This window comes from Xenopus laevis, chromosome 3S (assembly GCF_017654675.1).
Source record: "Xenopus laevis strain J_2021 chromosome 3S, Xenopus_laevis_v10.1, whole genome shotgun sequence".
Taxonomy (NCBI): domain Eukaryota; kingdom Metazoa; phylum Chordata; class Amphibia; order Anura; family Pipidae; genus Xenopus; species Xenopus laevis.
The window spans coordinates 25,564,424-25,591,389 of NC_054376.1; the positions used below are offsets into that span (position 1 = coordinate 25,564,424).

The 26,966-nt window shown below is 38.1% G+C and overlaps 1 protein-coding gene across 1 annotated transcript; it reads left to right on the forward strand.

Moving 5' to 3' along the window:
- The first annotated feature begins 17,909 nt into the window (after window positions 1-17,909).
- On the forward strand, window positions 17,910-25,891 carry nkx2-6.S (NK2 homeobox 6 S homeolog). The gene is made up of 2 exons (XM_018255087.2): window positions 17,910-18,368; window positions 24,698-25,891. Exons 1-2 carry the CDS (start codon window positions 18,134-18,136, stop codon window positions 25,249-25,251), a joined length of 789 nt encoding a protein of 262 aa, XP_018110576.1. The 5' UTR covers window positions 17,910-18,133; the 3' UTR covers window positions 25,252-25,891.
- The last annotated feature ends 1,075 nt before the right edge of the window (window positions 25,892-26,966 follow it).

The window sequence follows — 26,966 nt, forward strand, 5'->3', positions numbered from 1 at the left end:
CAATAGTGCTTAGAATACTTATCTTATAAGGGTGCTGGATTGTCCCTCCCTCCTGTGGTCGTAGACAGGTACTAGCATAAACATAATGTATTTGACCCCTCCATACAGTATTGCTTTGAATTATGGAATTAAATTTAGGGTAGAATAATAAATATGGCACTATAAGCATTTTACTGTTGCACAGGAATTCTATCTAGTGCAATATTGTACTATAATATTGCTATACTAACAAATTTTAGCTTCCTATTATTATTAACATGTATTTATATAGCGCCAACATATTGCGTAGCACTGCCTACAGCACAGTTCCTTTTTTATTTTGTCATTTAAGCCACAATAATAAAGGTGTTAGAAGAATAGCAGGGAATAAAACTGAATCTTTCTAGTGAAGTGAGAACAAAATGTTTTCTTTATAAAGAAGAATAAAGATACTCTGTAATTCCACAACCTTTAAACAATCATCAAATTAATTGTTTACAATAATTGTATATTAAGAAATTATTTCATTCATCACCAATCACTCTACCAATTAATTATAGTCTCCAAATCAAATAGTGCTGTGTTCATTAACTACTTTTGTTTTAACGACTAATTCACTTATTTGTACGTTAAAAAATGGATTGCCACTTATATATAGATCAAATATGTTTAGTGCTTGTACATAAGTTAGATAAAACAATTATTTATAAATTGCAACTTTCCCTCTAATAAAGTGCTGTGCCTCAAATTTCATTTGATTAAAAATACATATATAGCAAATAAATAAATCCATAATAAAGTGACTCTGTATTATTTCCTTAATTCCCCAAGAAGGATTTCATAGATTCAAAGTGACTACATGCTATAGGAATTAATAAATCATTTGGAATTAATTAAAGGGCATGTAAAGGCAAAAAAATAAAATCCCATTTTTACTTTTTTTAATGAAAAAGAAACCTTTCTCCAATATGCTTTAATTAAAAAATGTGTACCGTTTTTATAAGAAACCTGACTGTATGCAGTGAAATTCTCCCTTCATTTACTGGTGTGGATAGGAATTGTCAGATGGTCCCTAACTGCTGAGCAGGGAAACAATCATACTTATGAACAGCAGGGGGAGCCCCCGCACAACTTCCCGACTATGCAGAACTCAAGCAGCTTTGTTTATGACGATCCCTAAGCAGCCCAGACCACACTGAGCATGTGCACAGTCTTAGTCTTGCAAAGATGTTTAACAAAGTTACAAGATGGTGACCCCCTGTAGCCAACTTTGAAAGCATAAATCATTTGTTTGATTAGGCTTGTGGTGCAGTAAGTTCATGTTTATATTTAGTATACAAAATACAGCATTTTTAGCCTTGTTCTATTTAAGACTTTACACGCCCTTTAAGCTCGATACTGAAATTCATTGCAGAATTTATTCACCCGTCACTAATCATTATAAGTAAGCCCATTTAGAACAGCACTTCAAATACCATTACCTTCAGCATTTTTTGGCGGGCATTGTGTTTTAGGGCTTATTCCAATAGAGGGAGCTCATGTCCCATTGAACAGCTGTACTTTGCTTTACTGCTTGAATGAAAAAAGGAGAATTAAACCCCTCTCTAGTTAGGCTTAGGCACCTGATGAATGCAATTTTGGCTCACAAGCTGATTGGTCGGATATCTTGAAGGGTCAGCCAGTGTAGCTTGAGCTTGAGCAGAAGAATGGGTATACAGGAATATATGTGAGAATAAATCTAAGGATCCTTCCTGTGGGTGTTGCCAAAAAATAAGCAGATATGAAAGGGGCTGGAATTGTGTCACCCCAGTGCTTACTGTAAAAATAATGTTGTGTGGTTCACTTTTAAGTTAACTATTAGTATGCTATAGAATGGCTAATCCTAAGTAACTTTTCAATTCAATTGGCCTTCATTTTTTCTTTTTAATAGTTTTTAAATGATGTGCCTTCTTCTTCGGACTCTTTCAAATGCGGGTCACTGACCCCATCTAATCTTAAAAAACAAATGTGCTGTAAGGATAAAAATGTATTGTTGCTGCTACTTATCTAAATGTATTGCTGTTTCTACGTTTTCGTCTTTCTTATCAGTTGATTTCCTATTCAAATTCCATCCTCTTATTCAAATCAATTAATGCATGGTTTCTAGGGTACTTTGGACCCTAGCAACCAGCTTGCTGAAATTGCAAACTAGAGAGCTGCTGAAAAAAAAGCTAAATAACTCAAAAACCACTATAATAAAAGAAATCATTGTCTAGATAGATAGATAGATAGATAGAGAGAGAGAGAGAGAGAGAGAGAGAGAGAGAGAGAGAGAGAGAGAGAGAGAGAGAGATAGATAGATAGATAGATAGATAGATAGATAGATAGATAGATAGATAGATAGATAGATAATGGATGGATGGAGATAGATAGATAAATGATAGATAGATAGATAGATAGATAGATAGATAGATAGATAGATAGATAGATAGATAGATAGATAGATAGATAGATAGATAGATAGATAGATAGATAGATAGATAGATAGATAATGGATGGATAGAGATAGATAGATGATAGATAGATAGATAGATAGATAGATAGATAGATAGATAGATAGATAGATAGATAGATAGATAGATAGATAGATAGATAGATAGATAGATAGATGATAATGGATGGAGATAGATAGATAAATGATAGATAGATAGATAGATAGATAGATAGATAGATAGATAGATAGATAGATAGATAGATAATGGATGGATAGAGATAGATAGATAGATAGATAGATAGATAGATAGATAGATAGATAGATAGATAGATAGATAGATAGATAGATAGATAGATGATAGATAGATAGATAGATAGATAGATAGATAGATAGATAGATAGATAGATAGATAGATGCATTAATGTATCTGTATGGATATAGATGGAAATTATCATTTGATAGATAGTACCTAAAAATTATAAACTGATAGAATTAAATTAAAAAAAATTAAATTAAATTGGAGACAAAGTCTTTGGTGCCATACTCTGAAACAAAGTCGGAATAGGGTCGAACAAGCAATTATGATGAAACAAGAGAGCGAGAGAGATTGAATAACCAGCTCACGAAAAATAACGTTACCATCAATGTGAATATGTTGATTAGTTATAATAAAAGATTATTCATCCGAGATGGGAGAAGAAAGAGACATGAGCCCCGTTTCGCTTGCAAATTTAAAGGGCATTTGCACAACTGACTGAGAAAAGCTTTCAGACCAGCAAAAACTCGTATCGCCTATTTTTTTGTATAAAAACGTGCAGAAACGTTCCTTGTTCTCAACTGTCCGGCGCTGCCCGCTCCTCGTCCCGACACGCGCTCTCTACGAATTCTAGCGGCCACCGCATTCAGAAATCCAGCATTATTTTACTTTATTTCGTTACCTTCTTCGTTTATCTAACGGCACAAAAAGTCATCTCTCCTGTACCCCAGCGGAACCCCCAGAAACCTTTCCTAAAGTAACTGTCTCACCCTCTGGGCTCTAAGCGCAAGGAACTATCATGCTTTATCTTGGCATCTTATAAAAGGAAAAGAGAAAGCAACAGCACATGAAATACTTTTTATTCTCCTGTTTAAATAGAATTTTCATTTTTTTCTGTTTATATTACGCAGGAGATAAAACCGGCGCAAAAAAAAGGATTTTATCGAAACAAGATAAACAGAGTGATGGATATATATATATTGATGTATAGATAGATTAGATCGAATGTAGTTATATACTATATAATAGTTGGTATTTCACTGTATATATATTTATTTATTATTCTTTTTAGATAAATTAGATACATATTATGATATATATATATATATATATATATATATATATATATATATATATATATATATATATATATATATATATGAAAGAGCAAAATATTCTTTATCTAAAAAGAATAATAATAAAATGTAATTTCGCGATTGAGGATTGGCAAAAAAAAAGAAATCATGTAGATGTGAGAGTCGCTTGAGCAACTGAAACACTATTATGATGAGCAGTTATTATTATTATTAGTATTATTATTGTTATTAGGTGTGAGTGCTGTTGTTATAATAAACATGTAAAGCCTTTCATTGTGACGTTCCGACGGGCAGAGCCAAATGGGGTGGGATGGGGGGTGTCACAGGCAGTCGGTAACCCAATGGGAGGATTAGAGCTGTTGGTGCCAAGGAGGGGGGGGTAGTACTTACAGACTCACAAGTAAGCAGTGGTGTGTGGGAAGAAGAAAGGCAGGAATCCTCCCCAATCCTCAGGAGAGCTGAGTCCCACTATATCCCCTTCCCATAACAGGACACAATGCGGCGACCCCCCTCCCCCCAAGGAGCTGCGCTGGGATCCCATTTAAAGGAATAATGAGGGAGGACACGTTGGGACTGCTCAAGTCTTATCAGTGAGTGGGGCTCTTATCTCCCGCAGCAGATAATGGTCATTAGCAGAGGATAATGGTACTTCCCCTCCTTCCTGCCGGCCGCAATCCCGACAAGTATCTCTCACCTCTGGCGCCATCTCTGTATCAGCAGCAGCGCGGGGCGTCGGCTTCTATCGCCATTTATTACATGACAATGGGTTCCAGCAGCTCCTCGGACACTCACACCTGTGTCTGTATAGGGGGGACAGGGGGACAATATGACTGGGCATCAGTTGCCTCCATACAGTACAAACACTGAGACTCACACACACAACAGGAGAGGGAAGGAGACACAGTCACATCTCTCAGCTGCCCATGCCTGGAAAATCCCCATCTTGGTGGTGTTAAAAAAGTGCCCATTGGAATGTACCATTATCGGCTAAGGAACATTTCACCAAGGTGACAGTAGAGATTAGTGGAAGGAAGAGCCCTTAACCCTTCTGGGTCCTAATGCCACACCCTTTCCTTTTTCCCTCCCTCATGTTGTCTGTAATGTAAGTCACTGGTACTGAGTCTCTCTCACACACATATATGTCATTTGTTCTTTCTCTTTATGGAAATAAGCCTGAGCCTGCTGCACATAACCATATCCCTCTCTCTACCTATCTCTCTATCTGACTCTTATCTGTCTACCCATCTCTCTCTATCTGCCATGTTGTCTATCCATTTCTCTCTCTCTCTCTCTCTCTCTCTCTCATCTATCTATCAATATCTATCTATCTGTCTGTCTGTCTGTCTATCTATCTATCTATCTATCTATCATCTATCAATATCTATCAATATCTATCTATCTATCTATCTATCTATCTATCTATCTATCTATCTATCTATTTCTCTATCTGACCCTTATCTGTCTACCCATCTCTCTCTCTATCTGCCATGTTTGTCTATCCATTTCTCTCTCTCTCTCTCTCTCTCTCTCTCTCTCTCTCTCTCTCTATCTCTATCAATATCTATCCATCCATCCATCCATCCATCCATCCATCATCTATCTATCTATCAATCAATATCTATCTATCTATCTATCTATCTATCTATCTATCTATCTATCTATCTATCTATCATCTATCTATCCATCCATCCATCCATCTATCTATCTATCTATCTATCTATCTATCTATCTATCCATCCATCCATCCATCTATCTATCTATCATCTATCTCTATCAATATCTATCTATCTATCTATCTATCTATCTATCTATCTATCTATCTATCTATCTATCTATTTATCTATCTATCATCTATCAATATCTATCTATCTATCTCTATCAATTTTTATCTATCTATCTGTCTATCTTTCTATCTATCTATCGCTATCAATTTTTATCTATCTAGCTATCTATCTATCTATCTCTATCAATATCCATCCATCAATCCATCTATCTATCTATCTATCTATCTATCTATCATCTATCTATCTATCTATCTATCTATCTATCTATCTATCTATCTATCTATCTATCTATCTATCTATCTACGTGTATCTATCATACTCTGCCATCTGACATCATTTCTGGTAGTAATATGGGAAACACTGTGCTTGAAGGCAGACTTAGCAGTGGCAGGTGCACCTCTGAAGTGAGGGTTTTAATAGGTTCACCTGTCACATGTGAGTCCAGTTAGTGCCTTTAGAAGTTATAGCTGCACTGGTTGTTCACCTTCCAAACTCTTTTTCAGTTTTGTTGTTTTCAGTTTTTTTTTACCATAAATAAAGATTTTTTTTTTTTTTATTGCTTTCCATCTTTTATCTTTTTTTTTTCCAAAATTTAAACTAACATTTTTAGTATCCTGTCCCTTATGTTAGAGTCTGGCAGCTCAATGATCCAGGTGCAGATTCTGATCTGTTACAATTTGCCACATTTCTCAACAGCAACGTTGGAACATTAGCAACTATTGTATCAATTGTAACAGAAACTCAGGGATTCAGTTCAGCAGGGACAAAGATAAGAAACGTATCAACTAAATGTATCGATTTAAAACCGTTAGTGCCCCCCCCTCAGAGCTGCTTTAGAAAAACATAAGAGTTAAGAAATTAAACTTTACCTTCAATTTTATTAAAACATTCACATTTATAAAATGGAAAGTAATTGAAAAAAAAATCTGGTGAACTATCCAAAAACCAGCTGAACTGAAAATAAAACACTGGAAGGTGAACAACCCCTTTAAAGGGAATGTAAAGCCCAAATAACATCTTGCCCAACAAAAAAAACATAATTCTTGGCAATTGTCCAATATACTGTATATTCATTACATATTTTCAGTGGTTTAAAATGTATCTGTAAATGTAATTGGTATGGAAAGCAACATCTGTCTGACAGTTGCTGCTCTCTATTATGATAAAACTTGAATAGGGTCTCCAAGATAAACAAGGTAAAGTATTTACTCACCACATTAAAGGACCAATAACATCAATTTTTTTTTTTTTTTTAAATTTGTTTGTATAGAACGGGAAAAAAACACCAAGCCATATGTAACTTTAAAATTGCAAAGTCTTCATTAAAAAACATAACTTACTGAAACTCAGCTTGCGCTCCTCTTCAGAAAAGGTGACATGGCGATGATCCATCATACGGAGCTTGATTTCTCCTCCCTGCCTTCTATAGGACATAGCCAGGTAGGAGAAATCAAGCGCCACACAATGGATCGTCGCCCTGTAGGCTTTTTTGAAGAGGAGTGCAAGCAGAGTTTTTGGTAAGTTATTTTTTAATAAAGACTTTGCGATTTTAAAGTGACATATGTCTTAGGGGCAAATTTACCTAGGGTCGAATATCGAGGGTTAATTAACCCTCGATATTCGACTGCCTAATTAAAATCCTTCGACTTCGAATATCGAAATCGAAGGATTTAGAGCAATTCGTTCGATCAAACGATTCAAAGGATTTTAATCCATTGATCGAAGGATTATCCTTCGATCAGAAAAACCTTTTAAAGCCCATAGGGACCTTCCCCATAGGCTAACATTGGCCTCGATAGGTTTTAGGTGGCGAACTAGGGGGTCGAAGTTTTTTTTTAAAGAGACAGTACTTCGATTATCAAATGGTCGAATATTCAAACGATTTTTAGTTCGAATCGTTCGATTCGAAGGTCGTAGTCAAAGGTCGAAGTAGCCAATTCGATGGTCGAAGTAGCCAAAAAAACCATTAGAAATTCAAACTATTGTTCCTCTATTTTTCACTCGAGCTTAGTGAATGGGCCCCTTGGTGTTTTTTTTTAGTTCTATACAAACACATTTTTTTAAAAAAAATTTACATTACTGGTCCTTTAAGGAAGTGGCCCTGGTGCACAGCCTTGAGCCCTCATCACGGGGAGCAGATAAACTGAAAAATACTGTGGAGCAGGCACTCAAATCAAAATCTTTCACCAAGTAGTTGAAAAAAAGAAGAAAAGTTTATTGTGTCCACAGTAAACTTTTCTACTTTGCTTCAACTACTTGGTGGAAGATTGTCTTCATTGGAGTGCCTGCTCCACAGTATTTCTCATTTCTGTTCGCTACCCTGGTGGGTCTGACTTTTAAAACAACATAGCAGAAGACAGCTGAAGGGAGCTGTTACATTGTTCTAGTTGTGCTGAAACTGACATTGAGATTGCAGTTATGTTTATAAAAAGCTTTAGACCGCTGGAGATGTCAGATGAGTGCACAGTGAAAAGTTGATTGCAGCGATATTTTCTTTAATTATGCAAAGCGTGATTTTGGGGTTTACTTCCCCTTTAAGATTAAAACCGTGTTTTTTAAGGGGTATGAATGGCAAAAATAGGCCTGATGAGTTCTGCGGGGAAAAATGATTTTATCTAAAGCAGATGCAATTATAACCGCACACTCCTTCAGAATCAGAACCAGAGGGGTCAGGAGGCCAATGCTGCCCGAAATCTTGACCCCTGTTTCTAATTTTCAATCAGTGCCCAGTTCCAATGAATTGCTACTGCCAATACCAATTATTATTTATGATGTGACTTCATTAGATCCCTCTGAGCGCTGTAGGGCACAAGGCCAGCCTGACCAATCAGATTGTTTATTATTCTCTAAGTGTGAAGTTCAAATACTTCCTTTTCTCTTTGCCACATATATCTCTACCTGCCACCCCCATCCACCAACACCCAGTTTGGCACTAGCAAAGAATTTAAATGGAAGTGACACTTCAGGAAGTGCAAAGACCAGAGCAGATAAGAAGCCTGATAGCTTCCTGTGATGGGCTCGACATAAGCTCCCAGAGAAACAGGGACAACAGTAAGTAAGGGAAATGGTTATAAAAAAAAGTTTGAGAGAGATTTTTATAGATGGTTTCTAAGCTTGCCCCCATGTTGTCCAGTAAAGTTTTAGCTACACATACAGTAGGTGCTTGTACCATTTGCGCTCACATATCTGTCCATTTAATGTGGCCATACACTGCCCAGTAATCATGGCCATTATATAAGACCAATTGGATAATAGTGCCAATTGAATGTATAGCGAAGGCGTGATCACTTTTCTATCATCCCACTGTTACTATAGGCACCATCTCTCCCTACTATACCTGCTATCCCACAGCCACACTCCCTTCCCAGAGGCTTTTATCCCACTGTTACTATAGACACCATCTCTCCCTACTATACCTGCTATCCCACAGTCAAACTCCCTTCCCAGAGACTATTATCCCACTGTTACTATAGGCACCATCTTTCCCTACTATACCTGCTATCCCACAGCCACACTCCCTTCCCAGAGACTATTATCCCTCTGCTACTATAGGCACAATCTCTCCCTACTATACCTGCTATTCCACAGCCACAGTTTAATCCTGGAGACTATTATCCCACTGCAACTATAGGCACCATCTCTCCCTACTATACCTGCTATTTCACAGTCACACTCCCTTCCCATCGACTATTATCCTACTGCTACTATAGGCACAATCTTTTTTATCCAATAGCCGCAGTCCCTTCCCAGTGGTTATTATCATAACTTAAGTTGTGGTATAGAATAGATGCTTCCCGGACTATCAAGAGGTAACTTTGTTTTAATAGGTTTCCCAACAGTTTCTATGTTAAAGGAAAACTATACCCCCCAAACAATGTAGGTCTCTATTAAAAGATACTGAGTAAAACAGCTCATGTGTAAAACCCTGCTTCATGTAAATAAACCATTTTCATAATAATATACTTTTTTAGTAGTATGTGCCATTGGGTAATCATAAATAGAAAATTGCCATTTTAAAAAATAAGGGCCGCCCCCTGGGATCGTAGGATTCACTGTGCACACATACAAACCACATGTAAGGTCACATGAGCCAATTAATAGACAGAGTTCTGCCTTTTGCTTCCTCACTTCTTCCTGTTACAGTTAGTGTTGTAGTATTTCTGGTCAGGTGATCTCTGAGGCAGCACAGATAGAGTCACGAAATGGTGGTTCAAGGCAAGAGATGTAAAAGGGCAATATTTATGTAAATATATATTCCATTTTGGTAAGATTCTTTAATATGTCATTCAATTTAATATAAACTATCTGTTGCTTAAGTATTCATTTTGGGGGTATAGTTTTCCTTTAAGCTGTTACTCTCTTGACCCTCCTTTTGCCATTTTCTCTGTACTCCTGGAACAATGGATATATGTTAATAAAACAAAAGGAACACCAAGAGCCCCAATAGTGTAATATGTATTGGTAAGGGATAATGAAATAAGAGTAGATAACATATACTCACAAACCAGGGTTACCAATAGGCAACCACTGTAAAGGCAGGTGGGGACAGAGGCGCTAAGTGTGTATACTACTGCCAGATGCTGTAACTCCTATGTTTATTGCCTGAAGAAGCGGGTCTGAGCCCGTGAAACGCGTTGTACTGATTGGAGTTCGTTAATAAATTTTGACTGCTTAATTACAGTCGTCTTGTGTCTGCTTGGAGGAGGTAAGTCCACTACTGCCTCCTCTGATTACCAAGTTTTGGTTTTTAAACTCGTTTATATTTTTTTATTCTTTTGGCGCCTCTGTTCTTTTCATACAATATGTTAATAAAACAATGATTTTGAATTACGCAGAAAAGGGACTGGTCATTATATTTGGATAGCCATGGGTTTTTAGTAGTTGATCTTAATCTGTTATTTTACCAGCATGTCCCTAATGGATTGGGAGACTGGATTAGCAGGCAGCCAGGCTGAGAATTCCCACTGAGATGCCACACTACAAGTGTTCTCTGACAGGCAAAACAAACATTGACCTGTGAGCAGCAACAGTACATCACAGTCAGGCCAACCTCCCCCCCTCTCCAATGCTCTAGAAAGAAACCCGCGGCCAGAGGCCAAGTTCTACCTGGGGCTGCAGAACAATTATATTATTACATAATTACATTACATAATTATATTATAACCATTACATATGGAATATTCCATATGTGTATTTCCTTCTTAAGATCCACAAAAGTCAAACAAACCCTCCTTACAGACCTATCGTTTCCAATGTGGGCTCTATATGGCAACCCCTAGCCATTTACATTGATATGTTTTTGCAAGATATTCTCCCCACTTTAACTACATGTCTAATTGATACTACCGATTTCCTGACTAGGCTAGAGAAGGTAACATTACCATCGAGTGATTTCTTTCTTTGCTCTTTAGACGTAAAAGATCTTTTTACGTCTATACCCCATGACGAAGGAATAGAATGCCTGTCCCAAGGGAAGTTGCCCAACTACAAAATAAATTTTATCTGTGATCTGTTAGATAATGTATTGAGGAAAAATTACTTCCAATTTAACCAGGTCTTTTATTTACAATTGCAAGGCTGTGCCATGGGTGCGAACATGGCACCTGCCTATGCCAACATCTTCATGGATTTTTTTGAAAAAAGCTTTATATTCTGCAATAACGAGTACAAACAGTATATCCGTGAATATATGCGCTACATGGATGACACTTTTTTTCTGTGGTCAGGTAGTCGCGAAACCTTGGATAATTTCCTCAAATATCTTAATGAAGTACATGCTTCGATTGAATTTACTTTAGAGGTTAGTCCCACTGAAATACATTTTTTGGACGTTAACATTCAATCTACAGGCTCAGCATTTGTTACAAGCGTGTTTACTAAGCCCACAGACAGAAATAATTTATTACCTATTAATAGTTTTCACCCACCAGGCTTAGTAAAAGGTCTCCCAAAAAGTCAATTTTTACGGGCAAGACACATAGCATCTACGGATGAGCTATATGAATCTGAAGCAACTAAAATGATAGGAAAATTTAAAGAGAAGGGACACAACTTAAACAGTCTACAAGAAAAATATGAGGAGGTACGTAGAATCCCTAGGGATAAACTACTGTCCAAAAAAAAAGCCTTCATCTACAACCACAACATCAAGAATCCCTTTTATTAGTTCATATGATAAAAATTCTAAGGCAATCCGAAATACTAACTTAAGACATTGGGACATATTAAAAACAGATGCAAAATTTGGTCATATGTTCCAGGCTCCCCCTCTTTTCTCTTATAGACGGGGTAAAAATATTGGACAACTTATTAAACCTCAAAAACGCAAGTTACAGGTGGTCGGTGTAACGCACAATAAGGGCACCTTTCCCTGCAGAAACTGCTGACATTGTAATGGAATAATATCGGGCAACACAGTTACACATCCGCAACAGGGCACGAAACATGAAATTAATGGATTTTTTACATGCGATAGTTCAGACGTTATTTATTGCATTAAATGCCCATGCGGCTTAGCCTATATAGGGCAAACTTCAAGACCCATAAAAACAAGGCTAAATGAATATAAATCGACTATCCGCAACTATCAGCCTCAAAGAATTGAAAATGTCGAACCAACAGCCTCAAGTAAATGTAAAAAAGAAACATGGCTTGCCAAACATTTTTTTACAAACGGCCACAGAGTAGCACAACTCCGCTGGCAAGTTTTAGAGAAAATAAAAACACAACAAGGACAGGATAAAAAGAGAATTTTATTGCAGAGAGAGTGTTATTGGATCTGGTTACTCCAGACTAAATATCCTAAAGGTCTTAATGAAGAGTTCAGTATGGCTTGCTATCCATGAATTTACTTTACCTTGGTTAAACTAACTATCTTTAATTAATCTTTTCAGATAAGAAAACTTTGTACAAAATCCTGATGCAGGGACAGGTATTCTTCTATTTTTTCCTTCAGAGACAGGGTAAGACTATATAGTTACACAGTGTAACCATTTTTATGTCCATGTTTGTTTTATAGGTACTGCAACATTGTTTGAATTGTTTGCTGCATTTGAAGCATTGCACTTATATCTTTTCTCTCTGGACTATGAACTTTATTATTTGGGAAACTAATCAAAGACTTATGCTTCTTGTTTTTTGTTATAGTTTTTTCGTTATTTCTTCACAGTTATTAAGGATTTTTTTATAAAAAAAAAAAAAGGGTTTCAATTTCACTAATTGAATGCCCTTGTGAATTAATTGATTGATGCACCTATAAATGTACCATTTTACACAGATCCATTATGCTTGACAAAGGGGCTTGCCCCGAAACGTTGCACTTCCGGTAATAAATATTTTGCAAGGTTTTCACCTGCATTCACAACTTGTGTGCCAGTGTGCCTTTTTTCAGTATCTGATTTGAGGTTGCCGGTTACCTCAATCGCTGAGCACCAAGTGGATTTGGATTTATCTGCACAGACAGGTGTGCGGGAGCAATCACCAATCTACAGAACAATTGCCAAGCACCATGTTACATGAGTCCAGCAAGAGGAAACTTGCCTCTAATAGTCATATAAAAGCATCAATATTGAAGTACTCACAGGGCTCTAAGTACTAATACCAGTGACATTTGCAGAACACTATCATCATCTTAGTTATAGGGTTCAAGCAGAGTAACAGAATTAATCAGGACTACTGTAATCACACCAGGGAAATATACATGATTAATGCTCTAATAATGGGGACCCCAATACAATTAACAGAGCTGTAAGTCATTATTATCTGTTATTATTAGGTGCATGTTATTACTATCCTCTGTTTATATAGTGATAACACATTCCACAATGCTGCAGACCTTTACATGGCTGTGTACACTGGAACCAGTACAATTTACAGGACAATACAAAAAAATTATACCATTGAAGTTAACAGGGCTTTATGGTAATACCAGTTTATTTTGGAATATCAGGACAGCCAATGGGGCACCACTGTATGGGGGAAATGCTTTATAGGTCTACTCCGTATACAACACATTCAAAGTATTTATACAACAAGAATGTTTTAAGATGGCCATAGACGTAGCTATATAGTTAAATTGGGTTGAAAAAAGACAAAGTCCATCAAGTTCAACCCCTCAAAATTAAAACCCAGCATCCATACACACACCCCTCCCTACTTTTAATTGAATTCTATATACCCATACCTATACTAACTATAGAGCTTAGTATCACAATAGCCTTTGATATTATGTCTGTCCAAAAAATCATCCAAGCCATTCATAAAGGCATTAACTGAATCAGCCTTTACAACTAGGGATGTCGCGGACTGTTCGCCCGCGAACTAATTCGCGCGAACATCGACTGTTCGCGTCCGCCGAATGTTTGCGAACGTCGCACGACGTTCGCCAATTTGGGTTCGCCTTAGCTGGAGCTTATTTTTGACCTCTCACCCCAGACCAGCAGATACATGGCAGCCAATCAGGAAGCTCTCCCTCCTGGACCACCCCCACACCCCCTGGACCACTCCCCTTCCATATATAAACTGAAGCCCTGCAGCGTTTTTTCATTCTGCCTGTGTGTGCTTGGAAGAGCTAGTGTAGGGAGAGAGCTGTTGAGTGATTTGAGGGACAGTTGATAGTAACTTTGCTGGCTAGTAATCTACTTGATACTGCTCTGTATTGTAGGGACAGAACTCTGCAGGGATTTGAGGGACATTTTAGGTTAGGTAGCTTTGCTGGCTAGTAATCTACCTTCTACTGCAGTGCTCTGTATGTAGCTGCTGTGGGCAGCTGTCCTGCTGCTGATCTCTCATCTGCTGACTGCTGCCTGTAACCCAATAGTCCTTGTAAGGACTGCTTTTATTTTCTTTTTTGTTTTTTTACTTTGCTACTATAAGAGCCCAGTGCTATTAGTCTAGCTGTGTTGGGGAGTGGGACTGGTGTGCTGCTCCTAGTAGTTCAGCACCAACCAGAGTAATTTTTTTTTTTTAATATACATATATATATTTTTTTATTTTACTTATCTTACTGTTCTTTTTACGTGTCCAGTGCTGTTTGCTGTTCTTCATAGTAGTGCACCAATAGTAGTGCACTTGCAGGCATTGTTTGCCCAGTGTGTTCTTCAAACAACTGCCGCCTAGCTGTGTGAGCTTTTTCACATTCTGTCTAAATATCAATAATAATACCGTCTCCAGAAACACCACCTGAGTGACGTTTTCCAAGCAGCAATAATATATTCCGTATCCACTGCTGTAGTGTATACGTTGACCTTGCAGGCATTGTTTGCCCAGTGTGTTCTTCAAACAACTGCCACCTAGCTGTGTGAGCTTTTTCACATTCTGTCTAAATATCAATAATAATACCGTCTCCAGAAACACCACCTGAGTGACGTTTTCCAAACAGCAATAATATATTCCGTATCCACTACTGTATACGTTGCCCTTGCAGGCATTGTTTGCCCAGTCTTTAACCAAGTGCCACCTAGCTGTGTGAGCTTTTTCACATTCCGTGTCCAGAAACATCACCTGAGTGACGTAGTGTGATTTCTGCCCTTTACAGCACAAAACGCAGCGCTGTGTCAACAATGTATTTTTCAGATACATTTTTGCCCTTGAACCCCCTCTGGCATGCCACTGTCCAGGTCGTTGCACCCTTTAAACAACTTTAAAATCATTTTTCTGGCCAGAAATGTCTTTTCTAGCTTTTAAAATTCGCCTTCCCATTGAAGTCTATGGGGTTCGCGACGTTCGCGAACCGTTCGCATTTTTGACGCAAGTTCGCGAATATGTTCGCGAACATTTTTTCCGCCGTTCGCTACATCCCTATTTACAACATCACCCGGCAGTGCATTCCACAACCTCACTGTCCTGACTGTGAAGAACCACCTACGTTGCTTCAAATGAAAGTTCTTTTCTTCTAGTCTGAAGGGGAGGCCTCTGGTATGGTGATCCACTTTCTGGGTAAAAAGGTCCCCTGTGATTTGTTTATAATGTCCTCTAATGTACTTGTAAAGTGTAATCACGTCCCCTCGCAAGTGCCTTTTTTCTAGAGAAAACAACCCCAACCTTGACAGTCTACCCTCATAATTTAAGTCTTCCATCCCTCTAACCAATTTAGTTGCACGTCTCTGCACTCTCTCCAGCTCATTTATATCCCTCTTAAGGACTGGAGTCCAAAACTGCACTGCATACTCCAGATGAGGCCTTACCAGGGACCTATAAAGAGGCATAATTATGTTTTCATCCCTTGAGTTAATGCCCTTTTTTATGCAAGACAGAACTTTATTTGCTTTAGTGGCCACAGAATGACACTGCCCAGAATTAGACAATGTGTTATCTACAAAGACCCCTAGATCCTTCTCATTTAAGGAAACTCCCAACACACTGCCATTTAGTGTATAACTTGCATTTATATTATTTTTGCCAAAGTGCATAACCTGCATTTATCAACATTGAACCTCATTTTCCAGTTTGCTGCCCAGTTTTCCAGTTTAGACAAATCACTCTGCAAAGTGGCAGCATCCTGCATGGAACCTATAGTTCTGCACAATTTCGTATCATCTGCAAAAATAGAAACAGTACTTTCAATGCCCACCTCCAAGTCATTAATAAACAAGTTGAAAAGCAAGGGACCTAGTACAGAGCCCTGCGGTACTCCACTAACAACACTGGTCCAATTAGAAAATGTTCCATTTACCACCACTCTTTGTAGTCTATCTTTTAGCCAGTTCTCTATCCAGGTACAAATACTATGTTCCAGGCCAACATTCCTTAATTTAACCAGTAACCTTTTGTGTGGCACTGTATCAAATGCTTTAGCAAAGTCTAAGTAAATCACATCCACGGCCATCCCAGACGTGCAGATTGTATTCTTTTTGCAGCGAATGCTTGTTTGTTTCAGTCAAACAATCTACCATTAAACATTCAGATTAGAATAAGTAGTAACAAATCAGATGATGTTCTGGCCAATAATTAAGAGACAGCAACAGGGCCGCCATAAGGGGAGCACTCCTATACCGGGCCCGGGCCTAAAGGGGGGCCCGGCTGTGCTGCACATTTTAAAAGAGCCGGGCCCCCCTTCACAGCGCCGAAGCTGTGCCGGGTTTACCATTTTCAGTGCTGATGTCTTTTAACTGTGGTGTGGGGTGGGCGGGATCTGGGGTGGGGCTTGGGAGCTGGGGTGGGCGGGGTCCAGGGGGCCCTGAAAATGTTGTTGTATGGGACTCAGTAATTTCTAAAGGCGGCCCTGGGCAGCAATCGTACAAAAGTCATGTCAGTGACAGTCATCCATTGACATCGTCAGATACATGCAGACAGAGCTGAGGTGAACCAGCCGGGCACACTAGGAAGCCCATTTGCCATGGTACGAAAAATGTCAGGGCATGCCACACACTGAAAATTGTACGAATCTTCCTTTTCTACTACTGCATCTTTGCGTCTATGGCCAACTTTATGTTAGGTGTTCCACAACAGCAACTTTTCAATTGGCCTTCATTTTTTTTATAGTTTTTGAATTATTCACCTTCTTCTTCTAACCCTTTCCAACTTTCAAAGAGGGTCACTGACCCCATCTAAAAAAAACAAATGCTCTGTAAGGCTACAACTGTATTGTTATTCATCTTTCTATTCAGGCCCTCTCCTATTCATGCTTTGTCGCTTATTCCAACCAATGCATGGTTGCTAGGGTATTTTGGACCCTAGCAATCAGATTGCAAAAATTGCTAACTGAAGATCTGCTGAACAGTGGCATAACTAGATGTTACTGGGCCCCACAGCAGATTCATTTTAGGGTCCTGTTTTACCAATGTGTATTGAAATTGCTCAATAATTAGGATTTCATGAGGCCCCTATACCCCTGGGCGGCCCCTCAGCAGCTGCAGGGTCTGCTTCCTCTGTAGTTATGCCCCTGCTGCTGAATACATATCTAAATAACCCAAACATCACAAATTATAAAATTAAAACAAATTGCAAATTGTCTCAATGAGGCCAATGAGACACAGATATTGATGGAGACAGAGGAAAGCACAGATTTATGTGGAGCGCAAAGGCGCTCATGGATTGGCTGAGGATGCGTTTTGTCACCTTGTAGTAATTCAGGGCAGTAGAGCAGCCTGGGATGTCCCTGATGTGATTGAGAGATCAGTTTACTGTAGAACAGCCTGTGTTGTGGGATCAGCTGTGGTTTCCTGCCTGATTGCTCCCATATCTGGGATGTTAATCTCTGGGCTAAATAATGAGCCTCCCCCCAACTCTGCATGTCGCATGGATTGTTTCACTGTAGGGCACAAATGATACAGGCGCAGGGCTGTACAGGGTATTTACACTCAGTAGGGAATAGGGATAGAGAGGAATTCTAACTGGGTGGGTAATTGGGGGAGGTCGCCTCTTGAGGTGGGACATTGGCCAATAGGTATAGTAGGGCTGGTCACAGGCTCATTACAGACACTCAGAGAGTCACACCTAGAGACAGAGCCCCCCTCAGGTGATAAGGGAGACCGCTTTGCCCCTATGATCCCTTCTATCCACCCTGCTATACACTGGGGAGCCTGAGCAGCTCTTACCCCCAAACATGCTCCCCAGCCCCGCCACCTCTACCCCCTTCTCAGTTAAGGACATCCTGAGGCTGGAGCACGTCCAACACAGCGCTGGGCAAGTGGAGATCGCCCCTGTACGAACCCACCCTGGCACCGACCCCCCACATATCTTACCTGGAAGGAACGAACTCACAGAGAGGGACAGGGAGTCCCCGGGAGTTTCCTGTGAATCCCCCCAAATTGAAGATCCGGATTTCTCCCAGGAGCAAAGTGAGTGATCAAATGATCTGCTTATTTGGTAAAAAAAATCGCATACACACACACATATATATATATATATATATATATATATATATATATATATATATATATATATATATATATATATATATATATATATATATGTATATATATATGTATATATATATATATATATATATATATATATATATATATATATATATATATATATATATATATTATGTATCTGTGTGTGTATTAGACATAGGAAATTTGAGTATCTGTGTATTTGATCATAGGAAATCGATTACATGCTCTATTTGAATGTCAGATCCTGATAACCGACTTTTCTGGAATGTATTTGGTTGCTGTATTATATATATATTTATATATGTGCGCGTGTGTGTGTGTGTATATATATAGAGAGAGAGAGAGAGAGAGAGAGAAACCGGTTATCAGGATCTGACATTCAAATAGAGCAAGTAATCGATTTCCTATGATCAACTTCTTCCCAAATAGACCCAAAAATTATGTTTGGGTGTCTTGAATGATGTATAGGATTATATAAGTATTAATTTGCTGCCTTCACCATATGAAATGATGTTTCTCTAGCATTTATTATTTAAACACCTAATAGGCAATTACACTCCAGTTATACACAGTACACGTGCTGTTTCATTTCAGTTCGTTTCATGTACAGTGTAAATAGTTAGAAATTATTTTCCATGCAATTTATATACGGATTTATATACAGTACATACATTTAACAGCAGCTGCACCTACATTCTTTTGTAAAGCGAAGGGATCAGGACACATCTTGTTAATAGTGCACATTTATGTCATTGATGTAACTATCTATTCATAAAATAATAATAATAAAAAAAATAGTGCTACAAGTATTACTAATTATTTCCTGATTCATCACAGTCGGTGTGTGCGTATTTTAGCAGGTTTTTATTTCTTGTACTGCAAAATTCTGCTTAAAAATATATTTTAAATATGTAGGAAATAATATAATTATTGCAACTATTCTTCACATTTCGTAAACCCTTATTAATATCTACCATAATAGCAAAATACATAAAGTAAAAAATGCAAAATACCTATAGAAAAAAAAATATTCTTTATTTATTGTACATTTCCCTGTACAGGCTTTTAAACACCAGTAACATCAAACATTTTTTTTTTTAAATTCGTTAGTATACAACGAAAAATAAACACCAAAACCAATTAAACTTTAAAACCGAAAAGCCTTTATTAAAGACTTTAAATAAAAATGTAAATAGGAAGGAAAAAAAAGAGGATGTAAACGTTATCGGACAGCAATGGTGTTTGCCTAAAATGCGCATTCAAAACGATAATGTCAAAATCAATACAGAGAAATTCGAAATATTTGCATTTAGAGATCATAGTAGAGACGAAATATGTTGCTGATTCGTAAGATCGCGTTCATTTTGAAATAACCAGCAGAGTTGCAGAAATACTCGCCTGAGCAATTTTTTAAATCATTTGCGAAGTATTGGGGATTATTTCTGTAACTGATATAATATTGTTCTTGTCTTTCTTGGACGAGCTATGCAGTCAGAAAGGGGGGTTACATGATTATAGTATTTACTAGAAAAAAATGATTAAAACGGAATAGAATAAAATCTTTTCGCAATTCGACCAATAATCGTGCGCCTAGTTCTAATTGCGTCCGGTAATATGAAACATATTCTACGTTTTTAAAAAAGCAAATAGACATTTCTGTATTTGTTAATAATTGTAGGTAAAGGCGAATTACACACGTGTGTTACATTTTTGTTTATGGGCTCTCACCGAAAAATTAAAATCACCCCAACGCTTATAATTAAAAAAAAAAAAAATATGTGTGTGTATATATATATATATATATATATATATATATATATATATATATGTATGTATGTATGTATGTATGTATGTATGTATGTATATATATATATATATATATATATATATATATATATATATATATATATAAAAAAAATGGAAAAAGTAGGGTGGGGGCTGTCGGGTTGTTGTAAGTAATACATTTCAACTTTAGGGTGATTTCCATGACTTTTTATATCCTCAGGGCAGGGATAAGTGGAGAGGGGGGAAAAATAAAAGTGTTGATCTCAATTCTTTCTACAGCTCCCAGCACCACAGCACTTTGCCAGCTATGGTTTTCTATATTTCCCAGAATCCAGAATTGACTTACTACAAAGGTGTAGTGATATATGAGATCAAATACTAGGGGCCCATTAACAAAACAGTAGCACCAATCACCAATTCTCCTTCCAATAAAACTATCTATCTCTGGGATTTAAAAAAAAAACAAACCTAAGGGCTAGTCCACACGAGGAGATTCAGGGAGATTTTGTCGCCTGGCTACTAATCGCCTCGTCTTTTGAGCAACTATCTCCCTGAACTGCCTCAGCGTTTTTCCCCATAGGCTACAATGAAAAGTCGCCTGCGCTAATGCACACGCAGCGATGCGTTTTCAATAGTTGCCCAAAGTTGCCTCAGTGAGGCAATTTCAGGCAACTATTAAAAACGCATCGCCGTGTGTGCATTAACGCAGGCAACTTTTCATTGTAGCCTATGGGGAAAAACGCAGTTCAGGGAGATAGTTGCTTAAAAGACGAGGCGATTAGTAGCCAGGTGACAAAATCTCCCTGAATCTCCTCGTGTGGCCTTACCTTAAAGGTTAGTTCACAAGAGGAGATTCGGGGAGATTCGGCGACTAGCGACAATCTTCCCGAATCTCCTCGTGTGAACGAACCCTTAGGTTGTCGCTCAGAAGACGAGGCGATTAGTCGTCAGGCGACAAAATCTCCCTGAATCTCCTTGTGTGAACTAACCAGGGGTGCTTCGCCAATGAGGCAAATTGAGGCTGTCGCCTCAGGCGGCAGCACCCCACTAGGTTCCAGGGGCAGCAAAAATGCTGCTCCTGGTAAGAGCAAATTTCCAGGGGAGGGGGGGGCAGCAGAAACTGCTGCTGCCTCAGGCAGCGGAGGGGCCAGGATCACCCCTGGAACTAACCCATAACATGCTAATATCTGTAGGGAAAACGTATTACCCAAAATTGTAAAATTATTACTTCTATTCACTAGGCTTAAAACCTGGTTTCAAGCCATATTAAAGGACCAGTAACATCAAATTTTTTTGAAAAAAATTTGTTAGTATACATCGAAACAACCACCAAGACAAATTAAACTTTAAAATCACAAAGCCTTTATTAATAAATAACTTACCGAAACTCCACTTCCGCTCCTCTTCAGTAATACCAAACAGTAATACCAGTTATTGGGGAAAAGGGTTTAAAAAGAGCCAAAAATGTATTTACACTCACACATAGTTCAAACATACCATATAAAATGTAAAATGCCAAATAGAGGTTTCATTATTTGACCAAAAGGCAAAAAAGAAAAAAAAAATGTTTTCAGCACTTAACACACACACCTCTGTATAAATTAGTATTGTGTTTTCTACTTTTAAAAGTTATGGTGAAATGACTATTTACAAAATGAGTTTAAAGGAGTGGCTCAACTTTACCTTAACTTTAAAGGGCAGATTTATCAATTAAAAAACTTCGAACTTCGAATTCAAAAAGACCAACCGAATGGTGGTCGAAGTTTTTTGTGGTCGAAGTGGGCCTACTTCGAAACGTACAATTAGAAGTAGCGCTACTTCGATCTACTTCGATTCGAAGTTTTTTTAACTTCGACATTCGCTCTCCCAAACCTCCCCAATTGCCTCCATACAGGTTCTAGGAGGTCCCTCATAGGCTAAAACAGCACTTTGGCAGCACTTTTAGGTGGCGAATGGTCGAAGTCGACGTTTTAAAGAGACAGTACATAAATTTCGAATTTCCAAGTTTTTTTCAACTTCGAATCGAAGCTGGACTATTCGATGGTCGAAGTACCCAAAAATTACTTTGAAATTCGAAGTTTCTAACTTCGAACCTTCACTTCGACCCTTGATAAATCTGCCCCTAAGTATGTTATAGAACTGTCAGTTCTAACTTTTTAATTGCTCTTTAATATTATTATTATTTTTTTTTTATTTTTTTATAGTTTTGTATTTATTTGCCTTCTTCTGACCCCTTTCAGCTTTCAAATGGGGACCACTGGCCCCATCTTAAATCTTAAAAAAACACATACTCTGCAAAGCTACACATTTAGGTGGTTATTTACTAAACTCCGAATGCAAAAATCACCAAAAAAATATATTATGTATAAAATCGAACTTTAAAAAAACAATCACAAATTTTTCTGAATTTATTAAACCCAGAGGATGGGAAAAGTCAGAATCTGAAAATCCGGCATCTCAGACCTGTCGAGGTTGCATATAAGTCAATGGAAGAAGTCCCAATGATTTTTTGATGGGCACTGAGTTTTTGCCAATACCCCTAAGTTTTTGGAGTTTTCGGCAAAATTCAGAATTTTCTGATTTTTTCACAATTTTTTTACATTTTTTCCCGCAAACAAAATTTTTGTGAAAGTGTATTAATAAATAAGCCCAAAAATCTGTGTGGATTTGGTCAGTGTTTTTTCAGAAAATATTGAGATAAATTCGGACTTTGATAAATATCTCTTAATCTTATTCAAATCAATGCATGGTTGCTAGGGTAGTTTTGACCCAAGCAACTAGATTGCTGAAATTGCAAACTTTACAGCTGCTGAATAAAAAGCTAAATAAAAAAAAAACACAAGTAATATAAAATGAAAAACAACTGAAAATTGTCTCAGAATATCACTCTCTACATCAAACTAAAAGATGCACAATCCCTTTAAGGAATAGGACTTGTACTGAACATTGCTTTTGCCTATTGTTTTACATATCTATGGTTTTTATTATGTTATGTATGTTATTTCTTGCGATAACAGGGCACAATCTGAAATATTGTACCTTATTGAACTAAACCCATCAGCATATTCTTGCCTCTGATTTTTGGGTCCCTATTTGGTCACTTCTTTTTTTGTCTTGTTATCTGTTGTGCAAAACAACAGGAACTAAAATATAATACTGTACAGATGTGTAAAAAGATTGCAGAGGAAAGGGCTGTTGTGGGGAATGTATACAGTGTCACTAGTGATGGGCAAATTTCTCCCATTTCGCTTCACCAAAAAAATTGGCGAAAAAGTTGCGAAAAATCTTGAAATTCTAACGTTTTTTGCGAAAGAATAGTGCACTACAATCGTTTTAAAAAAAAATCTAACAATTCGTTGCATGGAGTGTCTCTCTTATTGCAGCCCTATGGCTTAATCTGGTTAGAACACCTTGGCGCTTCTAATCCTTGTATTTTTACAACAGTGTTTAATGCATAAAACTGAATAAACTCTAATATACAGTATATCCTCATGAAGTGAACTTAAATTGGACATCACATTTAGTGATATATTTCAGAAAAACTAAAACTAAGGATACTTTTAGTATTAACTTGTATTTATATAGTGCCAATATTTTGCGTAGCGCAGCACTTGAAGCCCTTTTGGAGTTCTTTACCTGAAGCCTCAATCCAATGCAAGAGGTAAGCCTAGATGGGGTGAGGGGGACATGATTGAGGCCCAGGGGCACCGCTGATGCTCTCCAAATTCTTTTCAAATTTCACACTAACTGATTTAAAGAATGGACACAATTGCTACTCCAGAGTCCTAAGGGGAAGCCAGTTCCACAGTATGGGGACAACTGAGTTACAGGGGTCTGTCTATCATCCAGGAAAAACATTTTATCCAGCAAAAGGGTCTTGCTAATATTCCCCAAATAACTGCTATAGTTTATTCAATCCGTAAATGCATAAGCATCTGCCTGGGAATCACAACTGATACTATGTTGTTGTATTGACTGGGGCAGGATTTGAGCTGACCATACTGTTAGATCTATGGACCTTGAATCTTCAGTTTTCATGTGATCCAATAGAATATCAGTCTGGAGTGGACATAAAAGTTGAATACTTCCCTTGGCCATCAACAAACTAGAAGAAATGGGGGCACACCCCACTGAGATCTTTGGACTGACTGATACCTTAATTGAGTGGAGCAATGCTTTTGCTGCCTATGTTCCAGTCTGTTTCAACTTTCTTTATTTGTGAATACTAATACACAGTGGATGGTGTGTATATGAAACAGCAGGACAAAAGAATTATTCCACTCTGAAAAACAAGTTTAGTTCTTGAACTATAACCAGGTAAGGAAAGAATAAGAGTGTACAGAAGGAAAGCCCTTGTGGTTGAGAATAATAAGGTTATAAAAATACTTTCCTTTAATTCCATAGTTCTGCATTAGAGCAATGTCTTGTATGTACAATGAATGGAAAACGTGGGTGTAACTCGGTTTCTCTCTCTTCTAATCTAGGTGGCTATTTTGGGGGCACAGTGAGAGGGGGCCCCCCAGAGCGGCTTCAGCACAGGCAGAGGAGGAAGCCCAGAGTGCTCTTCTCCCAGATGCAGGTGTTTGAATTGGAGCGAAGGTTCAAGCAGCAGCGGTACCTGTCCGCCCCTGAGAGGGAGCAGCTGGCACTGGCCTTGAAGCTCACATCCACCCAGGTGAAGATCTGGTTCCAGAACAGAAGATACAAGTGCAAGAGACAGAAACAGGACAGGTCCCTGGAGCTTGCAGGGCACCCAATCCCTCCACGCAGGGTGGCAGTGCCAGTGCTGGTTAGGGATGGCAAACCTTGCCTCGGGCCCACTCAGACATTTGCTTCTCCTTATAATATCTCTGCCAATCCTTACACTTACCCAGTCTGCTATGGCAATTACACCAACAGTCCTTATTACTCAGGTGCACCCAGTGTGTCCACCATGGGAAGTCCTGCCCAGTTGATCAGTATGAACACCACATCTGTGCCAAGCAGTGCCCAGCAGGGACAGTTACAGGCCACACTGCAAGGGATCAGGGCCTGGTGAGGAGGGGAACAATGGCTTTGGGTTCTGCATCTCCAGGGTACCACACCCAGATCTGCCCAATGGTGGACTTGCTTATTCTCTCAAGAGGCATCACTCACATTTGCAAGATGGCACCCACCGTGCTATGGCTTGGCATTAATTATTAATATGCAGCAGGATAGACTTCTTTACAACTGCTCAGTTGAGCTTTGCCAAGTGTGTACTGATTGATTTAAAAACAAAAATGTTTCAGAGGCTTCTGGGATATACAGCCAATCAATCCTTTTATAAATAATATGATTTCCAGCATGGGGCCTATTCTCCACAACTGCAAAGTATTTCCTCCAATTTGGGACTGTCTACAAATACATTAACCGTACCCACACCCTGGGCTGGACGTCTGATGAGGATGAATGATAGCAACTGCTCTGTTCCGTGCTTGGATGTGACTCTTCGTATTTCTTTCCCATAATTCAGCGTTAGTGTAAAATATATATACTAACAATGTATGAAAATATCTATTTGCTAATAAAATGTATTTACAGTGTGTACAGTACCATACAATAAAAAGTTAACAGAAATGGGAAAAAAAAACACAATTATCATATTGACTTGGTGCCTGTGGGGCTGCGTAGCATCTGTCTGTGTATATGGCACAGAAAACATAGTTCACTATGAGTGTCCACAGCATTTTTTCTTGAAAATACAAAAGTAAAGAATATAGATAATTACCTTTATAAAATACAGGGAATTATGTACCCCCTACTTTAAAATAAGCTCTTGCGTTTTTATAACCTTATATGTGATGAATATCCTGTTAATGATATCCTTATAATTTATTACATCACTAAGCATCAATTATAACTGATGACATCACTAAGTACCGTTGCTTAGAGACATAATCAGTTATAATTGTTGCTTAGTGATGTCATTTAAGTCACATATTATATGAAGATACCAGTATTATTAATTGCGAGAGATGTCCCAAAGATATTCTGATCTGCATTGGGTTTCGTGCAATAATGTGAAGATTTTGTGGTTTTTGGGCAAAAATCCAAAAAATTCATAAGATTCGATTTTTTCACGATTCTTTCGAGTTTTTTCCCGAACAGGAAATTTTTGGAAAATTGTATTGATAAATAACGGGGAAAAAAAACGTGCAGATTTGGTCGGAGTAGTTTTCAGAAAATACTCAGATGGGTTCGGATTTTGATAAATTACCCCTTAATTTTTAATTTAACTTGCAGCTTTAACATATGTCTGCTTTCCATTAGGTGAGGTAGAGATCTTATTAGAGGTGGCTACTTCTGATGGGCAAATCTGTCCTGTTTTGCTTTACCAAATTCTTGTAATTTTGCAGAACATATTGAAGTCAATGGTTGTTTTTTTGGCTGTGACTCTTTCCAAGCTGTGCATTTTTTTTTTTTACAATACATTGGGATCTCTGGATGTTTTTTTCATGGTGAAACCTGCCAAAAATATCCAGTAACGCCCCAGTGAGTTCTCATTCCATGGCTGTGATGTTGGCCTAAGGAATGTCTGTGCGACTATTTATATATTTGTATAGAAAACACACTCCCCCATAAGGGCACAAAGCCATTAAAGGTGTTTTCCTCAACGAGCTTTTAACTGGCTGCTAATAGACTGTATTTTGCCCTCATTACTCTCCAGCCAGGCCTTTGGCTCTGATCTCCTGCGTCCGCCGCTGGGCTACTCATCAGTATCAGTATTTTGGC

What these genes read in the sequence shown, in the direction of transcription:
- nkx2-6.S (XM_018255087.2), top strand. Translation starts at nt 18,134, where the DNA reads ATGCTCCCCAGCCCCGCCACCTCTACCCCCTTCTCAGTTAAGGACATC. An exon ending in GGATTTCTCCCAGGAGCAAA is followed by an intron (nt 18,369 to 24,697) that starts GTGAGTGATCAA and finishes CTTCTAATCTAG; the next exon opens with GTGGCTATTTTGGGGGCACA.